The 20,537-nt window shown below is 34.7% G+C and overlaps 2 protein-coding genes across 7 annotated transcripts in view; both read right to left on the reverse strand.

Annotated features, from left to right (window-relative positions):
• The window catches only part of AGMO (alkylglycerol monooxygenase), a 386,647-nt gene extending 383,308 nt beyond the window's left edge, over window positions 1-3,339 (reverse strand). For 2 of the 6 annotated variants that reach the window (XM_006929227.5, XR_006594249.1), the window contains exon 1: window positions 2,710-3,335. In XM_006929227.5, coding sequence (XP_006929289.4) covers window positions 2,710-2,778 — 69 coding nt within the window. In that variant the 5' untranslated portion in view covers window positions 2,779-3,335. Of the gene's footprint in view, window positions 1-2,709 lie in introns of all 6 variants that reach the window. The other 4 variants (XM_011280414.4, XM_023250414.2, XM_019825539.3 and 1 more) reach the window with 3 other exon arrangements.
• Window positions 3,340-11,116: 7,777 nt separating this feature from the next.
• The window catches only part of MEOX2 (mesenchyme homeobox 2), a 65,518-nt gene continuing 56,097 nt past the window's right edge, over window positions 11,117-20,537 (reverse strand). Inside the window, exon 3 of the mRNA XM_003982817.6 lies at window positions 11,117-12,633. Within this exon, the coding sequence (XP_003982866.1) occupies window positions 12,409-12,633 (225 nt within the window). The 3' untranslated portion in view covers window positions 11,117-12,408. The remainder of the gene's footprint in view (window positions 12,634-20,537) is intronic.

Below are 20,537 nucleotides of genomic sequence, written 5' to 3' on the forward strand. Positions count from 1 at the left end.
TCAAATTTATAAAAGAATGACTTACTAGAAAGTTTCTATATAATCTAATAAAATTCCATGTAATACTCTAACAAACTTCTAAAATATATAAAATTTCAAGGAAACAGCAATAAAATCGTAACTGGTGATCAAAATAAATATCCAAATATGGAGTGTAAATGATTAGAATCATTACTGGTTTTGCCACACTACCTTGAAAATCTGCTGGCAGAAATAAAATGATAGTTGAAAATACAGAAAGTGTGGCTCATAAATGTCAGCCAGTCCTTGATAAGTGCTTCCTCTCTTAAAGATTCTCCAAGAGCAGCTTTACCAGACTCATTTTTAAAATGCTTTTATGGGGACACCTGGGTAGCTCAGTCAGGGTAAGCATCCGACTTCAGCTCAGTCATGATCTCTTGGCTTGCGAGTTCAAGCCCCGAATCTTGCTCTGTGCTGACAGCTCAGAGTCTGGAGCCTGCTTGGATTCTATGCCTCATTCTCACTCTGCCCCTCCCCTGCTCATGGTCTGTCTGTCTCTCTCTGTCTCTCAAAAATAAATTAAAAAAAAAAAAAAAAAGAAAAGAGAAAGCCATGCAAATAATTTACAGGTATTAGTAGTTTGATTTTAAATGTATAATGTAAGTGTGACGTTGCATCAAAAAAACTGGACAAGTAGTGATAGATTTTCAAAATTAACATTTGTAATAAATTTAAAAAAATAACATTTGTAGTAAATACAAAAAATAAAATAATATTTAATGTTTTCAACTATCACTATCACACATATGAAGAAACACAATATATGTTTAAATAACTTTAGGATAACCAAATTATTCCTAAACCATATGATTTCTTTTTCATTTGAATCAAAAACATTTTTATAGTAGTTAATTTTGTTCATAAATGGCAGAAATATACAGTACAGCCCAAGCTTGATATTACTATATACTCAAATCACTGTATAACACCTTGTATGAAGTGGATGTGATAATAATTTCTATTTGCAAATACACTGGGTTTTGGAAATTTTTTCTGGAAACCATCCTTAATAAAAGTAAACATTAAATGGGTATTTACTGAGTTGGTTGAATACAATATGATGCAATGAAAAATTTTGGGTGGCTGGTGAGGGGTCTGGGTGTCTCAGTCAGTTTAGTGTCTGATTCTTGATTTTGGCTCAGGTCATGATCTCATGGTAGTGATATGGGGCCCTACGTGGGGCTCTGTGCTAAATCTGGAATCTGCTTAGGATTATTTCTCTGGCCCTCCCCTGCTCAAGCACGTGCATACATGTCTCTCTGTCCCTCAAAATTAATAAATAAGCTTTAAAAAACAATTTTTTCTTTATTGTTTTCTTGACTCTGGTTTCAAGCTGGATTTGAATAAAACCTAGCTATTAAGGAGAAAAATGAGATACAAAAGAAAACACCTTTGCCCTCTGAAATGTACCCTTAAAATATTTAACCATTTTAAATGTCAAGAATATTGTAAAAAATATATGATAATAGAGAATCACTTAAAGAAAAGCCATGTTTAAGTCCCAAAACACATTTTTTATAGGTTTTCAGGGTTTGCTGTAGCAATATTTTTTTCTGGAGCTGTTTTATTCCTTTGTCTACTACCTCTAGCATTATTTTGCAAGAACTGAAAGCAGAAACGAAGTACCCATGGAGAAGGACTGTTCTTCAATATTCTGCTCAACTTTAGGTAGGGAATATAAAACATAACAAAACAGCGCACTCTTAAAACCCTTTCTTAGTTTTTTGCAGATCAATGTTGCAGATTCCTAATGTGCTTAAGATTCGAAAAGTTTAGAATATCAAACTAAATGTTAAGTTCTAAATAGTCACAAACTTTTATAAACAGATTGCATTTTGCTGAAAACAAAACAAAAGGAGGTTCCAAGAAAATATAATTACAGTATCACCCAAATGGTTCAAAGAACTATACCAATTGAGTATTTGTGTTTGATAGTTTAAACACTGCATTGTAATCTAAATATCACTCACTCCAATATTTAACTTATTTATCTTAATGACATTTTATTAGAAAATAGGTTACGGAATAAATGACATATTCTTAAAAATCACCAGCCTAAGTATATTTAGAAATCAAGGTGAAAACATATTACAGTAAATATTTCTAATCACTAACTTGATACTCTACTGTCTTGTTACTGATTTTATTTTAGTTTCATAGTTTCCTCTAAACTTCCCTAAGAAGAAAATTAGCATTTGTCATTACAATTATGCTAGTAATTTTTTAAAGGTTAGGAAACCAGTAGCATTAAAAACATAAAGGGAGGGGCCAAGATGGCTGAACAGCATGGAAATGCTGTTCTCCTCCCTGAAACGCAGCCAGATCAATACCAAACCATTTTGCACACCTAGAAAACTGATCTGAGGATTAACACAACGATCTGCACATGAACCACAGAACTTGGCAGGTACACGGCGCAGAGAAGTGAACTGGAGGAGAGAGAAGCCCTGTGGGGCAGGAAGCTATTTTATTTTTAACCTGAGGAGAGAGGACAGAGATGGGGAAGCGGGGGCGGGGGAGGAGGGAAGAGTATGGGAAAAGCACCCCCCACCGAAAGCAGCTGGAGAGAAAGAGGAGTGGAAACAGCCACAAGGGAATGGACAAAAAAGGGAGAAAGGAGAGGGTTTAAATTCCGTTAAGATACTATAAGCAGGGGAGCACAGAGTCTGAAACTTCACAGCTCTATACCTGGTGGTGCTCTGGTGGGAAGGACGAATCCCCAGCAGATAGCGCGTCCGAGGGGTTCTTGGGCCACATGGAGAGAGGTGGATACCCTGCTGGGAGGCTATGTGGCCTCCTCACAGCAAAGGTCCCAGTGGACCCGGGAGAATGGCTACATTCGCTGGCGCTGGAACAAGGATGTTAAGGGTGAAGCCTGGTGCCAGAAGTGTTGCAATTTACCAGAATCCCCGAAAAACTGCTGCTACAAGATTGTGCAAACTTTTTCTGGGGCGAGCTGACACCAGCGCGCAGTCTCTGGGCACCCGCAGCAGCACAGTCTCACAAATGTACCTGCAGGCAGGTGGGCACCTGGCCTTTTCTTGGGGAGACCCTCCCCCAGAGGGTCTGAGCGGGTCAAAGCCACAGTCCCTCAAAAGTGAGGGATTGGGAAACACAGCCCCATCTGAGATAAAACTCAGGAGGAGATGCTGCCGGGCAGCCTGACAGCTTGGTCACTGACAGTGTAGAAGCGGAGAGCGGATGGAAGCCGGAGACAAAGGAGGGGTGCTTGATTGCTGGTCCCGGTGAAAGCACAAACTTCTGATACTAGAGACTGGGTGACGCCATTTTCACCCGTCCCACGCGTACACGCACACGCCTACACGCGCCACAATCCACCCCAGTAAGCTAAGCAGCGCCATCTAGTGGAGAACAGATACATTACACTAAGCCCCGCGCAACTGGGCCCTGCTCTTAAGGAACACAAGTCTCTCTGCCTGATTAATTTATGGACTATGAAGTGCTTCATAGTTTGACTTCTAAGGGAAATTAGATATAAATTCAATCATATTTCACTGTTTGCTGCTCCATCTATTCAATTTTCTTTCTTTTCTTATTCTTGAATACAGAAAGAGAAAAAATTTATTTTTATTTTCCGTTTTTATAAAAAAAGATTTTTATTCATTTTTAACTATATTTTTAACTATTTTGTTAATTTAAAAATTCTATTTTACTTTTATCATTTCATTTTATTCTATCTTACCATAATCATTTTTTCAAATTTTTAAACGTTTCCCTTTTTTTGTCCTTTTTTCCCTTTTCTTTTCTTTCCTTTTTTCTCTATTCTGTCAAGCTCCTTTCAACAACCAGACCAAAACACACCAAGGTTCCAGCATCATTTATTTTATTTTTTTGTGTTGTTTAAAATTTTTATTTTATTTATTTTTTTTACTTTATTAGTTCCTTTTCTTCCTTCTAAATGATGAAATGAAGGAATTAACCCCAAAAGGAAAGAACAGGAAGAAGTGACAGCCAGGGACTCAATCAACACAGATAGAAGCAAGATGTCTGAACCAGAATTTAGAATCATGATATTAAGAATACTAGCTTGAGTTGAAAATAGCATAGAATCCCTTTCTGCAGAGATAAAAGAAGTAAAATCTTGTCAGGATGAAATTAACAATGCTATAACTGAACTGCAATCTCAAATATATGCCATGGCAGCAAAGAAGGATGAAGCAGAACAGCAAAACAGTGATATAGAGGACAAACTTATGAAGAATAATAAAGCAGAATTAAAAGAGGTAGACTAAGTCAAAAGAGCATGACGTAAGAACTAGAGAACTCAGTGAACCATTACAAAGGAGTAACATCAACATATGGGTCCCAGAAGATGAAGAGAGAGAAAAAGGGATAGAAGGATTTTGTGAGCAAATCATGGTGGAAAACTTTCCTAACCTGGGGAAAGACACAGACATCAAAATCCAGGAAGCACAGAGGACTCCCATCAGATTCAACAAAAACCGACCATCAACAAGGCATATCATAGTCATATTCACAAAATACTCAGGCAAGGAAAGAATCATGAAAGCAGCAAGAGAAAAAAGTCCCTAACCTACAAGAGAAGACAGATCAGGTTCACAGCAAACCTATCCACAGAAATTTGGCAGGCCAGAAAGGAGCAGCAGGATACATTCAATGTGCTGAATCAGAAAAATATGCAGCCAAGAATTCTGTATCCAGCAAGGCTGTCATTCAAAATAAAAGGAGAGATAAAAAGTTTCCCATACAAACAAAAACTAAAGGAGTTCATGACCACTAAATAAGCCCTGAGAGAAATTTTAAGGGGGACTCTCTGAAGGCAGAAAACAAAAACAGAAACAAAAACAAAAAACAAACAAACAAACAAAACCAGAAAGACTAAAAGCAACAAAGACTAGAAAGGACCAGAGAATACCACCAGAAAGTCTATAGGCAATATAATGCCAATGAGTTCATATCCTTCAGCACTCACTGGAAATGCTCACTCTAAATGTCAATAGACTAAATGCTCCAATCAAGACATAGGGTAACAGATGGGTAAGAAAACAAAATCCACCTATATGCTGTTTACAACAGACCCATTTGAGACCTAAAGACACCTTCAGATTGTAAATAAGGGGATGAAGATCCATCTATTATGCTAATGGATGCCAAAAGAAAGCCAGAGTAGCCATACTTATATCGGATAATCTAGATTTTAAAATAAAGACTGTAGCAAGAGATGAAGAAGGGCATTATGTCATAATTAAGGGGTCTATTCACCAAAACAATCTAACAATTGTGAACATTTATGCTCCAAATGTAGAACACCCAAATATATAAGTCAGTTAATCATAAACATAAAGAAACTCATTGATAATATTAGCATAACAGTAGGGGATTTCAACACCCCACTTACAGCAACAGAAATATCATCTAAACAGAAACTCAACAAGGAAACAATGGCTTTGAATGACATACTGAACAGGATGGACTTAACAGATATATTCAGAACATTTCATCCTAAAGCAGCAGGATACACATTCTTCTATAGTGTACATGGAACGTTCTCCAGAATAGATCACATACTAGGATACAAATCAGCCCCCAACAAGTACAAAAAAATTGAGATCATATGGTGCATATTTTCAGACCACAATACTATGAAACTCAAAATCAACCACAAGAAAAAAATTGGATACATAACAAATATTTGGAGACTAAAGAACATCCTACTAAAGAATGAATGGGCTAATCAAGAAGTTAAAGAGGAAGTTAAAAAGTACATGGAAGCCAATGAAAATGATAACACCACATTGCTGCTCTGGGATGCAGCAAATGCAGTCATAAGAGAGAAGTATATAGCAATCCAGGCCTTCCTAAAGAAGGAAGAAAGGTCTCAGATACACACCCTAATCTTACACCTTAAAGAGATGTAAAAAGTAAAGCAAATAAAACCCAAAACTAGCAGAGGACAGGAAATAATAAAGATTAGAGATCAATGAAATTGAATCAAAACAAACAAACAAACAAACAAACAAAAAACAGTACAACAGATCAATAAAACCAGGAGCTGGTTCTTTGAAAGAATTAACAAAATTGATAAACCCCTAGCCAGTTTGATCAAAAAGAAAAAGGGAAGGACCCAAGTAAATAAAATCAAGAATGAAAGAGGAGCGATCACAACCAACACAGCAGAAATACACAGTAATAAGAGAATAATAATATGAGCAATTATACGCCAATGAAATGGGCAATCTGGAAGAAATGGACAAACTCCTAGAAACACATAAACTGCTAAAACCAAAACAAGAAGAAATAGAAAATTTGAACAGACCCATAATTGGTAAATAAATATAATTAGTAATCAATAATCTCCCAAAAATCAAGAGTCCAGAGCCAGATGTCTTTCCAAGGGAATTCTACCAAACATTTAAAGAAGAGTTAACATGTATTCTTTTGAAGCTGTTTTTAAAAGTAGAAATGAAAGGAAAACTTCCAAACCATTCTATGAAGCCAGAATTACCTCAATTCCAAAACCAAAGACCCAACTAAAAAGGAGAACTACAGACCGATTTCCCTGATGAACGCGGATGCAAAAATCCTCAACAAGATACTAGCCAACCGGATCCAGTAACACTTAAAAAGAGTTATTTACCACGACCATGTGGAATTTATACCTGGGATGCAGGGCTGGTTCAATATCCACAAAAACAATCAATGTGATACATTACATCAATAAAAGAAAGGACAAAAAACACATGATCCTCTCAATAGATGCAGAGAAAGCATTTGAAAAAAATACAGCATCCTTTCTTTATAAACACCCTCAAGACAGGAGAGATAGAAGGATAATACCTCAAGATCATAAAAGCCATATATAAAGACCCACCGCTAATATCATCTTCAATGGTGAAAAACTGAGAGCTTTTCCCTGAGGTCAGAAACATGACAGTGATGTACACTCTCGCCACTGTTATTCAATAGTTTTGGAAGTCTTAGCCTCATCAATCAGACAACACAAAGGAATAAAAAGCATCCAAATGAGCCGGAAGGAAGTCAAACTTTCACTCTTCGCAGATGACATGATACTTTATATGGAAAACCCAAAAGATTCCACCAAAGAGCTGCTAGAACTGATTCATGAATTCAGCAAAGTCGCAGTATATAAAATCAATATACAGAGATCGGTTTCATTCCTATACACCAATAATGAAGCAACAGAAAGAGAAATCAAGGAATCGATCCCATTTACAATTGCACCAAAAACCATAAAATAAACCTAGGAATACACCTAACCAAAGAGGAGAAAAATCTATACACTGAAAATTATAGAAAGGTTATGAAAGAAATGGAAGAAGACATTAAAAAATGGAAAAAAATATTCCATGCTCCTGGATTGGAAGAAAAAAATATTTTTAAACTGTCAACACTACCCAAATAAATCTACATATTTAATCCATTCCCTATCAAAATAACACCAGAATTCTTCACAGAGCTACAACAAACAATCCTAAAATTTGTATGGAACCAGAAAATACCCCAAATAGCCAAAGCAATCCTGAAAAAGAAAACCAATGCTGGAGGCATCACAATCGTGGATTTCAAGATGAATTACTAAGCTGCAATCATCAAGACAGTATGGTACTGGCACAAAAACAGACACTCAGATCGATAGAACAGAATGGAGAACCCAGAAATGGACCCACAAACATATGGCCAACTAATCTTTGACAAAGCAGGAAAGAATATCCAAATGGAATAAAGACAATCTCTTCAGCAAGTGGTGCTGGGAAAACAGGACAGCAACATGCAGAAGAATGAACCTGGACCACTTTCTTACACCACACACAAAAATAAACTCAAAATGGATATTAGACCTAAATGTAAGATAGGAAGGCATGAAAATCCTAGAGGAGAAAGCAGGCAAAAACCTCTTTGACTTCGGCTGTAGCAACTTCTTACTCAACAAGTCTCCAGAGGCAAGGGAACCCAAAGCAAAAATTAACTATAGGGACCTCATCAAAATAAAAAGCTTCTGCACAACCAAGGAAATAATCAGCTAACCTAAAAGTCAACCAATGGAATGGGAAAAGATATTTCCAAAGACCTATCAGATAAAGGTTTAGTATTGAAAACCTAGAAAGAACTTATTAAACTCAACACCCCAAAAGCAAATAACCCAGTGAAGAAATGGGCAAAAGACATGAATAGACACTTCTCCAAACCATACATCCAAATGGCTAACAGACACATGAGAAAATGCTCAACATCACTTATCATCAGGGAAATACAAATCAAACCACAATGAGATACCACCTCACACCTATCAGAATGGCTAACATTAACAAAGGCAACAACAGATGTTCACGAGGATGAGGAGAAAGAGGATCTCTTGTGCACTGCTGGTGGGCATGCAAACTAGTGTAGCCACTCTGGAAAACAGTATGGAGGTTCCTCAAAAAATTAAAAATAGAACTACCCTATGATCCAGCAACTTCAGTATAGGTATTTATCCAAGGGATACAGGTGTGCTGTTTCGAAGGGACACATGTACCCCAATGTTTATAGTAGTTCTATTGACAATAGTCAAAGTATGAAAAGAGCTCAAATGTCCATCAACGGATGAATGGATAAAGAAGAGGTAAATATATACAATGGAGTATTACTTGGCAATCAAAAAGAATTAAATCTTGCCATTTGCAACTATGTGGATGGAACTGGAGGGTATTATGCTAAGTGAAATTAGTCAGTCACAGAAAGACAAATAACGTATGACTTCACTCACATGAGGACTTTAAGATACAATACAGATGACCCTAAGAAAAGGGAAGCAAAAGTAATAGAAAAACACGGAGGGGGACAAAACAGAAGAGACTCTTAAATATGAGAGCAAAGAGAGGGTTGCTAGAGGGGTTGTGTGAGGGGGATGGGTTAAATGGGTAAGGGGCATTAAAGTAGACACTTGTTGGGATGAGTACTGGGTATTATACATAGGGGATGAATAACTGGAATATATTCCTGAAATCATTGTTGCACTATATGCTAACTTGGATGTAAATTTAAAAAAAATTTTAAATTTAAAAAAACATAAAATTTTTATTTTTATAATTTAATTTTTGTGTCTGCCCTTTAATCTCATCATATTATCCTAAGAAGAGCCTTTATTGAACTTTACAAGTAATTACAACATTTATTTTATGTAATCACTCAAGAGTGTATTAAAACTGTGGTTGGGGTTATTTTAAGAGCATTTAGTTCTTAAAAAAAAAAAAAAAGGAAAGGAAACTCAGGTCTTAGGTCTCTGAAAAGGAAAATATAGACTGACAACCCTAGATAAATATGGGAAGTAAGGGGTAATTGGGGTCATTCAATAATGAGTTAAAAATTTGTGGATCAGCTTTTGGAAAAATTTTGTAGTGTTCATCTCTCTGAATCCTGCTGGAAAAATTGCTCTAACCATGATTCTATACTATTTTCAGAGAAAGGTATTTTCATGCTATTATAAATTTCCACAGAGCTACAAGTTCTGAGACAGAGTTACATGTAATGGGCATTATGGGAAAACATACCCTGGCAAGCCAGGATCCCAGTGTAGAATAAAAACAAGTAGAGTTCTTTCAGATTTTGCTATTTCTGGGGTATTTAAACTTGATAATACATAAGAATATCTTAAATTTCCTCAGAAGATTTTAATTCTAGAATGATGTTGAGGTATTATCTAGCAAACCTATGTACAACTTTTAAGATAGAAGCATACAAAAATACTCCAAAAAGATAGCAACTTTTAATTAAAATTAATCTAGACTGCTTGCTTATTTGTTCATATGTTGTCATTGTGCTAACATGTTCCAGCATCTTATCTGGTGATCATTTAAATTATTATGAATAAAATGATGCCCCCTTTAGGTCAGCCAGTGGTCTGTCCCGCCTGGTGATTCTTCATGGTTTCTGGAGTCAAATTTCATACATTTTAGAATAGCTTTCAACTCTCCAAGAGTCCACAATACAAATGCCTCACATTTCCTAACTGCCATAGATATTCAGAGTCACTTTTTCCTACTTCATTTGTCACACGAAAGTATAATTCTTGTATCTTTCTATTTGGCCACAACCCTTAGTTCTCTAGCTACTCCTAAGCAGTCTTTTCCTCTTATTTCTGGAAATTATTTTTCTGCCAAAATGAATTAATCTCCACTTTGTCCCTATTGAACTCAATTCGATTTATATCTTCCCACTTCTCCAATTTGTCAAGATGTTTTGAATTTAAATCTTAAAATAAGAAAGTCAGTCCACCCAAGTAGATGTCATCAGTACAAACACACTTTGTATTGACTCAAGTGATTGATAGAAGAGTGTTTGCTTCATGCCTAGAAGGTGTCAATCTGAATGGTCTTTTCCCCCCAAAGTTAATTCAGAAATACTGCTAACTGCGGTGATTACATTTATTACACAAAGGGAAAAATTTGATGCCAAAAGTCTAAGTTTTTAAATTTCTTCAGTACTTTATACATACCATGCTAGACTAAGTAAATTGAGATTAATCAAATCTATTTTGTCAGTCTCACCATTCTAAAGAAAATAAAATTAAATAAAGTTTTGGAAATTTTTACTGATGACGTTTCTCTATTTTCAATTAATTACTGGGGAGAGGGAGTTACTGGAGATTTCCAAATATTTTATGTTACAATATAGAACAAATGAAAAACAGTATTATAAAGTTATCAGTAAAACTTAGGTATCCAATGTATGTTTATCATGCATGAAACAAAATACATTAATATAATCCTAAATATTCTTACATTGGTAATGTCCATAAGAATTTGGATTAGCATATTTAGCTTATTTTCATATCAAAAACTCTGGACATTTTGACATAGAAACAATCATTGGATTCATATCTATTATATGTAAGTTTCAAAATGTATGACTGTTCCCTTTACCTCATAACAGTGAATAATACTACTTTTTCTCCTTCCTTTATCTTCAATTTCATAAAATACACACAAAATCCATTTCGTATATTCTTCAAATCAGAAAAGTGACTTAATATATACGTGTTCTTATATGCTTTTTGATTACTCCAGGATTGATTGGTTTTTTTCATAATAAACAATTTCAGAAGCCAAAAGGAAACTGTAGATGATTCATTTATTATGATCATCTGGATATATACAATGCAGATGAATTTGGAACTTTCTTAAGTGTTTACATCAAAACCTGTAACAATTTAGAAAATCACAGTAGGGAGACCAAAATTATTTACAAAGGGTCATTTATTAAACACTTTTTTTTTTTACAAAATACAAAGATTGTTGTTCTGCATGAATACATCATATATGAAAAAATAATGTTTTTACTGAATCTAATTTGAAGACATTCAGAATTTTATCTTCTACCAACTTGAGGAGTCAATTTTGCTTTGCAACTTGTCCAATACCATCACCAATCAAGGGAAATATTTTTCTTGTTAATTAAATCATACAACAGCTAGCATTTTCAAGAAATAAAATCAGACAAAGTCTGTCATACAAAGCTCTTTCTGCAAGTTAACTGATTTGCCTATGATCCTAATTTTTTTTGTCAAGCTATAAGATAGGAAGAATTGAGGAGCTAGGTAAGTTTTATAATAATGTATTAGCAGCAGTTGATAGAAAATGCAACATAAGATTTGTTTTGTCTGTGGTACAAGAATATGTCCTATCAGACTCTAATGTATTTTTCTCTACTTGAACACAAGTAAGCACGTGCTGATTGTTTCTGGGATGACAAAATGCATAAACAGGAAGCTGGTTCTGGTTGTCATCGTAAGTGCCTATTTTCATCAGCTAATATGAATGCGTTGCTAAACTTAGTGAAGACAGGAAAATGACTTAAGGGTAATATATACAGAGTTAAAATACATTTTTTATCCACTTAAGAATGATTTCAGGCACTGTGGCTATTCAGGATAAAATGTTTCATGGTTTGTTCTCGATAGCAATTTAAGTGTCAGTGCAAGCAAAAGCAAATACCTGCCCACTGTCATACACATGACCTTGTACATCTGGAATGTTCAAAGCAAGTTCGTCTTCTGCATCTTCACTCTGGAGGCATCTTGAATTAAAAGGTCTCATAATTTGCTCTTGATAGCAATTTAATTTTCAGTGCAAGCAAAAGCAAACATACCTACTTACTGTCACACACACGACCAACACATCTGGAACAGTCAAAGCAAGTTCACCTCCATCTTCACTGTGGAAGCATCTTTAATAAGTGGCACTTAGTGTAAACCCTCTATAAATCATGAAAACAGACTGGAGATGCCTGAATTTAATAATAATTAAAAATCACTGTCATAGTCATCTCTCTGTGTAAACGATGTTTGAGTAAGGCTTGCCATCACGACATTTCTTTCCTGAGAATGGAGCTGATCCTCTCTGTATATCATAAGTGTGCATGCTCTGAGCTGTGGTCACTGTCGTGGCTGTCTTCATTTGCTAGAGAGTCCCCTGTTTGCTGGAGGGTGGCTGCACCAATCCCCGAGAGCTCGGAAGGGAGAAGTGTTCCCTTTTTGACATTCACCAGTTCCTTTTCTCGAGCTGCAGCTCCTTGCTGCCCTCCTTTTACTCTCTTCCATTTCATGCGCCTGTTCTGGAACCAGACTTTCACCTTAACAAAGAAAAGGAACAAACAGAAGAAAGAAAAACAAGAAAGAAAATGAAATGGCATTTTTCCCCTCCTTTTCTGTCGTCAATGAAAAAATAACTCCTCAAAGACTTACACAAGGACACTGTGAAGGGCTGAATAAGAAAATAAACCAGCACTGAATTTAATCAGATCCCATACTGATGATAGTGATTTAAACTTCCAGAAGATGCACACAAAGTACTCTATTTTGTATTTTATGACATACTGTATTAAAAAATAGATGGGAAAGAATGCTGTCATTTTGGGTTGCTCAAGGGTACTTGGCTTCATAAAGAGTATCTATGAATCTCAGCCAACATTTTAATAGTTTTCTTGGTCAAACATTTTTTCTTCCCAAGTCCTTTGATTTGACATCCAGCTGTCAATTCCTGAACCAATCTGAAACATACTCAGAGAGCTACTGGTGAAGCTACATCTTAAAGGACCATTCTGGGCCACTGCAGCCCGCTACTGCATTCACAAAGCTGTATGTGACCGTACCACCGGTGTGAGTTCATCTTATAAACTATATATCATATTTTGAACTCTCTCTCTCTCTCTCTCTCTCTCTCTATATATATATATATATATATATACATACAACTAAATACACGTGTATATTTCACATCAGCTTTGTAGACATAAGTTTTCCTTCTAAAATTTAATTGAATTTGCCTGATACATTAAAGTTTTATATATATATATATATATATATATATATATGGTATATGTACATTTATATCATAAAACAAAAAATTAAATAAATATACATTAAATGACCATTTATTTTCAGAACCAGAATAATATTGGCACATTTTATCTTCTTGTTTTAGAGGAACTTTATGTTCCTTTCACATTGCATTTCTCATCATTATGTATTCTTGTAAACTGTCCCTTTTACATTTCATTGATCTGTCTACTCCATTCAAAGCCTAAATTTTATGCTTATCATCTCCAATCCTTCAAATAAAACAACCAAACAACACAAAGTATTTTTCACAATATGTGACCTGAAAAAGTACTGTGTAATTTTGCTTGTCTTTTAGTTTATCCAAACAGAATGTTTCTAACTACATGCTTCTTGATCTATCCATGTTGATTCAAGAGACTGCAGTCATTCATTCTTTATGATTGTATACTATTCCACTGTATGAATATACCAGTTTATCCATTCTTCTGTCCATGGGCACTTGAATTCTTCCCCCCCCCCCACCTTTTATAAATGATGATACTATAAACGTTTTTGCATTTGTGTTCTGAGAAACATATGATCAAACTTCTCTGACTATATATCCAGGGTTTGTATCAATGGGTCACAGGGTATATGATCATTCAACTTAACATGATAATACAGAAAAACTGTTTTCAAAATTGCATCAATTTATCCACTGCTGTCACATATACACATAGAGTCCAGAGTGTAAAAGTTGTTATTGATCCACATCTATATCAACATTTGGAGTTATCAATTTTTATCCAATATAATGACCATAAATGTTATCTTACCATGTTCCTATTTTGCATTTGCTGATTACTAACGAGTAAAGTATATTTAAAATGATGCTTAAATCTTCTTTTGTGAAATCCCTCTATGCCGTTGGCATTGAAGTCTTCTTAAATTAGTTTTATTCTTTATAGACTTTTAAAATATATTTTGAATGCTAATTTAATGCTTTGTGCTTATATGGCTGCTACTATTTTCTCTCAATTTATAGTCTTTTTCGTTTCCTTAGAGTGTCTTTTGATGCTCAGAAACCCTAACGTTTAAAATACTCAAATTTAGTGGATGGAACTGGAGGGTATTATGCTAAGTGGAATTAGTCAGTCAGAGAAAGACAAATATCATATGACTTCACTCATATGAGGACTTTAAGAGAAAACAGGTGAACATAAGGGAAGGGAAACAAAAATAATATAAAAACAGGGAGGGGGACAAAACAGAAGAGACTCATAAATATGGAGAACAAACTGAGGGTTACTGGAGGAGTTGTGGGAGGGGGGGATGAGCTAAATGGGTAAGGGGCACTAAGGAATCTACTCCTGAAATCATTGTTTCACTATATGCTAACTAATTTGGATGTAAATTAAAAAAATAAAAAAGAAAATTAAAAAAAGAAATAAATACTCAAATTTATCAATTGCTATCATTTTTATGTCTTCATTAAGAACCCTCTTTCTGCTGAGGCCATTAAGATATTTTTCTAAGTCGTCTTCTATGACATTAAAGGTTTGCATTTCACATTGAAGTGTTTAATCCATGAAGTATTGATTTTAGTATACAGTGCAAAGATCAAATTTTACTTTATTCTGTATGGATAACAAATTGCCGCAAACCATTAATTAAATAGTCCACCCTTTTTCTCCTGTGATCGCTATTTCAACTATGTCATAAACCAAGTTTCCATGTATGCTATAGCCTTAATTATTAAATTTCATAATAAGTCTTTATATCTGGTAGAGATAGTTCTGTTTTAGTCTACTTCATGAATGTTTTCAATATTACCCATTTTCATTTAAAATTTTTTTAATGTTTATTTCTTTTTGAGAGAGACAGAGATAGACTGCAAGTGGGGGAGGGGCAGAGAGCGAGGGAGACACAGAATCCAAAGCAGGCTCTAGGCTCTGAGCTGTCAGCACAGAGCCTAATGTGGGGCTCAAACCCACAAACTGTGAATTCATTACTTAAGCTGAAATCAGATGCTTAACGACTGAGCCACCCAGGCACCCCAGTCTCCATTTTCATTTTAGGAACAATATTAATTTCTGTAAATGCACAGTGCTAAAAAGAAGGTGAAGAGTAATATATTAAATTTCCAAAAAAGTGTATTTATTTTAGTGGACTTCAAATCACAATACTCCATAAAAATTGGTACAATTTCCTCAGATGTTTCCACCAAAAAAAAAAAAAATTACCTAAGACATTTCTCAACTGCATTTTCATTGGCCTATGAGGCCATAACTGAAATTTTATATCATACATTGCTCATTCTTACTTTAATCCATTAGGGAATTAAAAAAAAAATAAGAAAATGTTGAAAAAGATTGATTAAGAACTCAGAAAAATGAAAGAAGAATGACTAAAAACTAGCTGATGGGGGCACTTGGCTAGCTCAGTTGGTAGAGCATGCAACTCTGATCTTGGGGTTGTGAGTTCAAGTCCCATATTGGGTATAGAGATCACTAAAAAAAAAAAATGAGTAAACTTTAAAAACAACAACAAAAACTAGCTGATGGGTGTTCAGGTGTTATTACTTAATATCAAAACGATGAGCGGTTACCTTTTATTATATACCTATTTAAGGCTAGACAGCTCTACTATAAGTATGGTTTATGTAATATTTCTAATAGTCACAATTTTTCCAGATATCTTTAACATTATTCCTATTTTATAGATGAGGAAGTTGAGATGCCGAGGTTAAGTAACTTGTTTAAGATTACACAGAGGGGAAAATGTGGTGCCAGAATTTAAATCTGGGGGTAGTTTGGCTTCAGATTGGAATTTTGTTGTTATTGTTCCTGTTATATTTCAAACCCCTACTTTTTAAGTAGTTAGAATACAAAAGTAAAGCTTATAAAGTATGTGAACTCCATCCATATGATTACTATCATTCATGTAATTCTCCTACTCGATATAATTAGGTTTGTAAATATGACACTATTTCCTGTACTATAATTTAGGTAATTATACTACTCAATTTAATTACCTTTGCAAGCTTGACATTGCATGTTGCATTAGATCTTTTCCACATGAGTTGGGTTCTACTCCTGGCTTCACTTCTGAGTTTCTGTGTGAATTTGAGAAAATTATACTTCTCTCTGCCCCAATTTTCATATTTGTAATATTGGAATAATGAGCCTTTCAAGATTCTCCATAGGGACATTTTCTCCATGGACAATTCCAGATGGAAGAAACACATCATCATCATTGTCACCAAGAGCTGAAACATTCAGTCAAAATAATCTTGGCAGAAAATGGGAGGAATACGTTTCTTTTAAAATCTACACTTATTTCCTTTTCTGTGAGAAGGGGTACAGTAATTCTATAATAACAGTATAAAACCTGTTATGTGCAATTCTAAATGAGAAAAATGTAAGAATATGGTATTGATTTTAGAGACCGTATAGGCTATTTTGTGTTCTTTTCTATGTTACCATGTGAAATTTTGCCATTTCTTTTTTTTTAAACAGACTGATAAAAGACTTTCATAGTACTCAATGGTAGCTATATATCCATACATAAAGACACATACATGTATATATATATATATATATATATATATATATATATATATACACATATATATGTGTGTGTGTGTGTGTGTGTGTGAAAGCATTTGATAATTATACAGTAATTATTTACTATTTTCTCTAGAGGTCAGATAACATATTTGATACCAAAACTAAATGAAATTAATAACAAGACAAAAACCAGCAACAAATATATCATAGGTACATCCTATAAAAATAGAAAGGAAGAATGCAAAATATCAAAAGTCAGTGTGTCCAGATTTATTTTCTAATATACTATAAGATATTGAGGTGAAATGAAATGAGAGAAAGATTTTGGGGAAAAGCCTATGTTTTTCTACTAGCATCACAGTATTAAGAGCAAATCTAAAAAAGCAATCCTAGATTATAAATCAATATTTCCATTAGAATATTAATACCACAGTTTTGGGCACCTGGGTGGCTCAGTCGGTTAAGCCTCCAACTTTGGCTCAGGTCATGATCTCACGGTTTGTGGGTTCGAGCCCCGCATCAGGCTCTGTGCTGACAGCTCAGGGCCTGGAGCTTGTTTCGGATTCTGTGTCTCCTTCTCTCTCTGCCCCTCCCCACTTGTGCTCGCTCTCTCTCTCTCTCTCTCTCTCTCTCTCTCTCTCTCTGTGCCTCTCCAAAAATAAAATAAATGTGGAAAAAAAATTTAAAAACCACAGTTTCAAAAATAAGTAAACAATAGTTTAATTTAGTATCACTTTATAATCCAGCTTCATTGGTTGAATTGAAAAAAAATAGCTTTTGTTTTTTTTTTTGTAAGTTAGCTAAAGCATAATCATTCAAATGCTTGACATTTCATTAAATTTTTTTAAATGTTCATTTACTTATTTTGAAGAAAAGAACATGAGCATGGGAGAGGGGCAGAGAGAAAGAGAGACAGAGAATCCCAAGTAGGCTACACACTGTCAGTCCAGAGCCCCATATGGGGCTCAAACTCATGAACTGTGAGATCATGACCTGAGTTGAAATCAAGAGTGAGACGCTTAAGCAACTGGGCAACCCAGGTACCCCCTGACATTTCATTTTTAGAGACAAATATACTATTTATTTTAATTGAAGCTTACACGTGTGTTTCATATAATAATCTGCATTTATAAACTAGACAAAGTAAAGCTAATCTCCCATTTCCTTGGTGACTTTCAAGCTCCATTTATCTATTCATTCATATACTTGATAGTACTGAATGTTAGCAACAGCTAATGTTTTAGATAAAAACTGGGTGGGGTTAGAGTGAGGAATGTACAAATAAATAAGATAAAGTCCCTAGGTATTCAGAGTCAAGAAAAGAGGCATGGTAACAGTTTACTGGCTATATACGAAACCTTTGGTATAAGGATTAGCTTCATACTTTATAGAATATCCTTAAATTGGGGTGCCAGGGTGGCTCAGTCAGTTGAGCATCAGACTCTTGATTTTGACTCAGGTCATGATCCCAAGGTAGTGGGATCTCAAGGTCCGTGTCAGGCTCCATGCTGAGTGTGGAGCTTACTTGGGACACTCTCACTCAAAACGAAACGAAACGAAATGAAACATAAAATAAAATAAAATAAAATAAAATAAAATAAAATAAAATAAAATAAAATAAAATAAGGAATATATGTAAACTGTTGTTCTGGTTGGTATCATTGCTAATTCACTATTAAGAGATTCCCCTAATATTCTATGATATGGTATAGAACTCTACCCGTAGGCTCAATGTGCCTCTCAGTTTATGCTGCCACACAATTATTATAGCAAATTCTTTCCTCTGAGAATCTCGTGCTTTTGATGTTATTGGTATCTGAAATTTTTGTCCCAGTAACATAGAGTAATGCTATAGGTTCTAGGATATTGGATCAACAAACATTTTGCATACAATTAAATCTGTTCATCTTGGAGCATGATATACAAATTCTGTGAGCTTTTATTATTTTGGGGGTCCTAAGCCAATATTATATTCTAGTCTACCATTTTTCTGAAAAGTACTAGACAAATGAAGTGTTTTTTTTTTTTTTTTTTTTTTGCTTTTCAAATATTTCCATTTTTAAGCTCAGATCTAAGGCAAGATTCCATATAAAGTGTGTATTGTCATGTTACATAGTATGATTAACAACTCTGATAAAAATAAATTATCGGGCCACCTGGGTGGCACAGTTGGTTAAGTGTCTGACTCTTCATTTCGGCTCACGTCATGGTCTCATGATGATGAGACTGAGCCCCGTGTCAGGCTCTGCAGTGAGACTCTCTCTCTCTCTCTCCCTATCTCTGCCCTTTCTTTGCTCATACATGCTCTCTCTCTCACTCTCTCTCAAAATAAATAAATAAACTTAAAAAAATAATAAAATAAATTCTTTATCCCAAGAATCTGAATTATGAAAAAATACTATTATTCATGAAATCAAACCATATGAACCAAACCTTATAGACTCTTAATATCTAGGCATGCAGGTATTTTTCAAAAAATATTCATGTTAAAAAGTAACAAATATATAATAGCCTGCTGTATTATAGTAGTGAATAATTAAAGTGATCAGTTATATACCTTACTTTTCAGAACATTTACTTATTAGGAAGAATTCTCACTTTTTATTCCTTAGCCAACAAAGTATTTAGTATTCATATTGTCTGGATGATCAAAATACTATTTAAATAAACAGGAAAGCATTTATTCCCATCTTGATTCCTTTTACTGAATAAAGCAGCCAAGAGATTTTTGCTGTGATTAATTTATTCAAATGATGTATTTCAGAATCTAGTAATCATATTTTTGTATTTAATAATACTGTGAGGATCACTGTTGCCACTTGGTAAACATTCATTTTACCTTTTTATTTAATTTATTTAGTCATTCACATTATATCCTTCTATATAAAAGTTCAAAATACCTGTCTTTTTAGGGTTCACAATATATCACGGCAGAACGCAAATGAAATATGTGTCTGCAACTGCCACACAATTTCCTAAGGTGACCAGAGGCAAGGAGACTGAGAGAATGTTGAACTACCCAATGCTATAACCCATATTTATATAACACCATAAATATCTGCCCTTTGAAGAAACTATTGTAATAACAAACATGTGGACGAAAACGGACTATTTCAGTGACATATCTAGAGGTCTCTAAACATCTGGAATTTGTAGCTTTAATATTTCAAATGTTTTCATTAGTATCTGGGCACTTGAAATACACGGTCTAACAAACATTTGTTCACATCTTTACCATGTGAAAACATGCAAAGAATAATTTTATAAGTACAATTTTCAGATTTAATCACATTCCCTGTGATTATATTTGGTCATGGCAGCTGATCTAGTAAGCCAAGGTAAATAGGCCCTAGAAAGACTTACCCACGTAATTCAGTGGCAAAGTCAGCAGTTGAACTGAAGAATTACAACCAAGAATGCTCCATAAGGTAAGCATGAAAAATGAGGAAAAGAAAGCTTCTTTACTCTTCCTGCCTGAATAGATTTATATCTTATACAGAAAAGGAATCCCTCAGCCATTTCCAAGAAATTCATGGGAGCAACCAGTTGACTGTCCTGTTTCTAACAGCCATGAAACATGGGGTTGGGAAGTGGTTGTTTGTATGTGTAGGAGGCTGAAGGGTATTAGGACATATTCCATGACTAAA

The sequence above is a fragment of the Felis catus genome, chromosome A2 (assembly GCF_018350175.1).
Source record: "Felis catus isolate Fca126 chromosome A2, F.catus_Fca126_mat1.0, whole genome shotgun sequence".
In the NCBI taxonomy this organism is placed as follows: Eukaryota; Metazoa; Chordata; class Mammalia; order Carnivora; family Felidae; genus Felis; species Felis catus.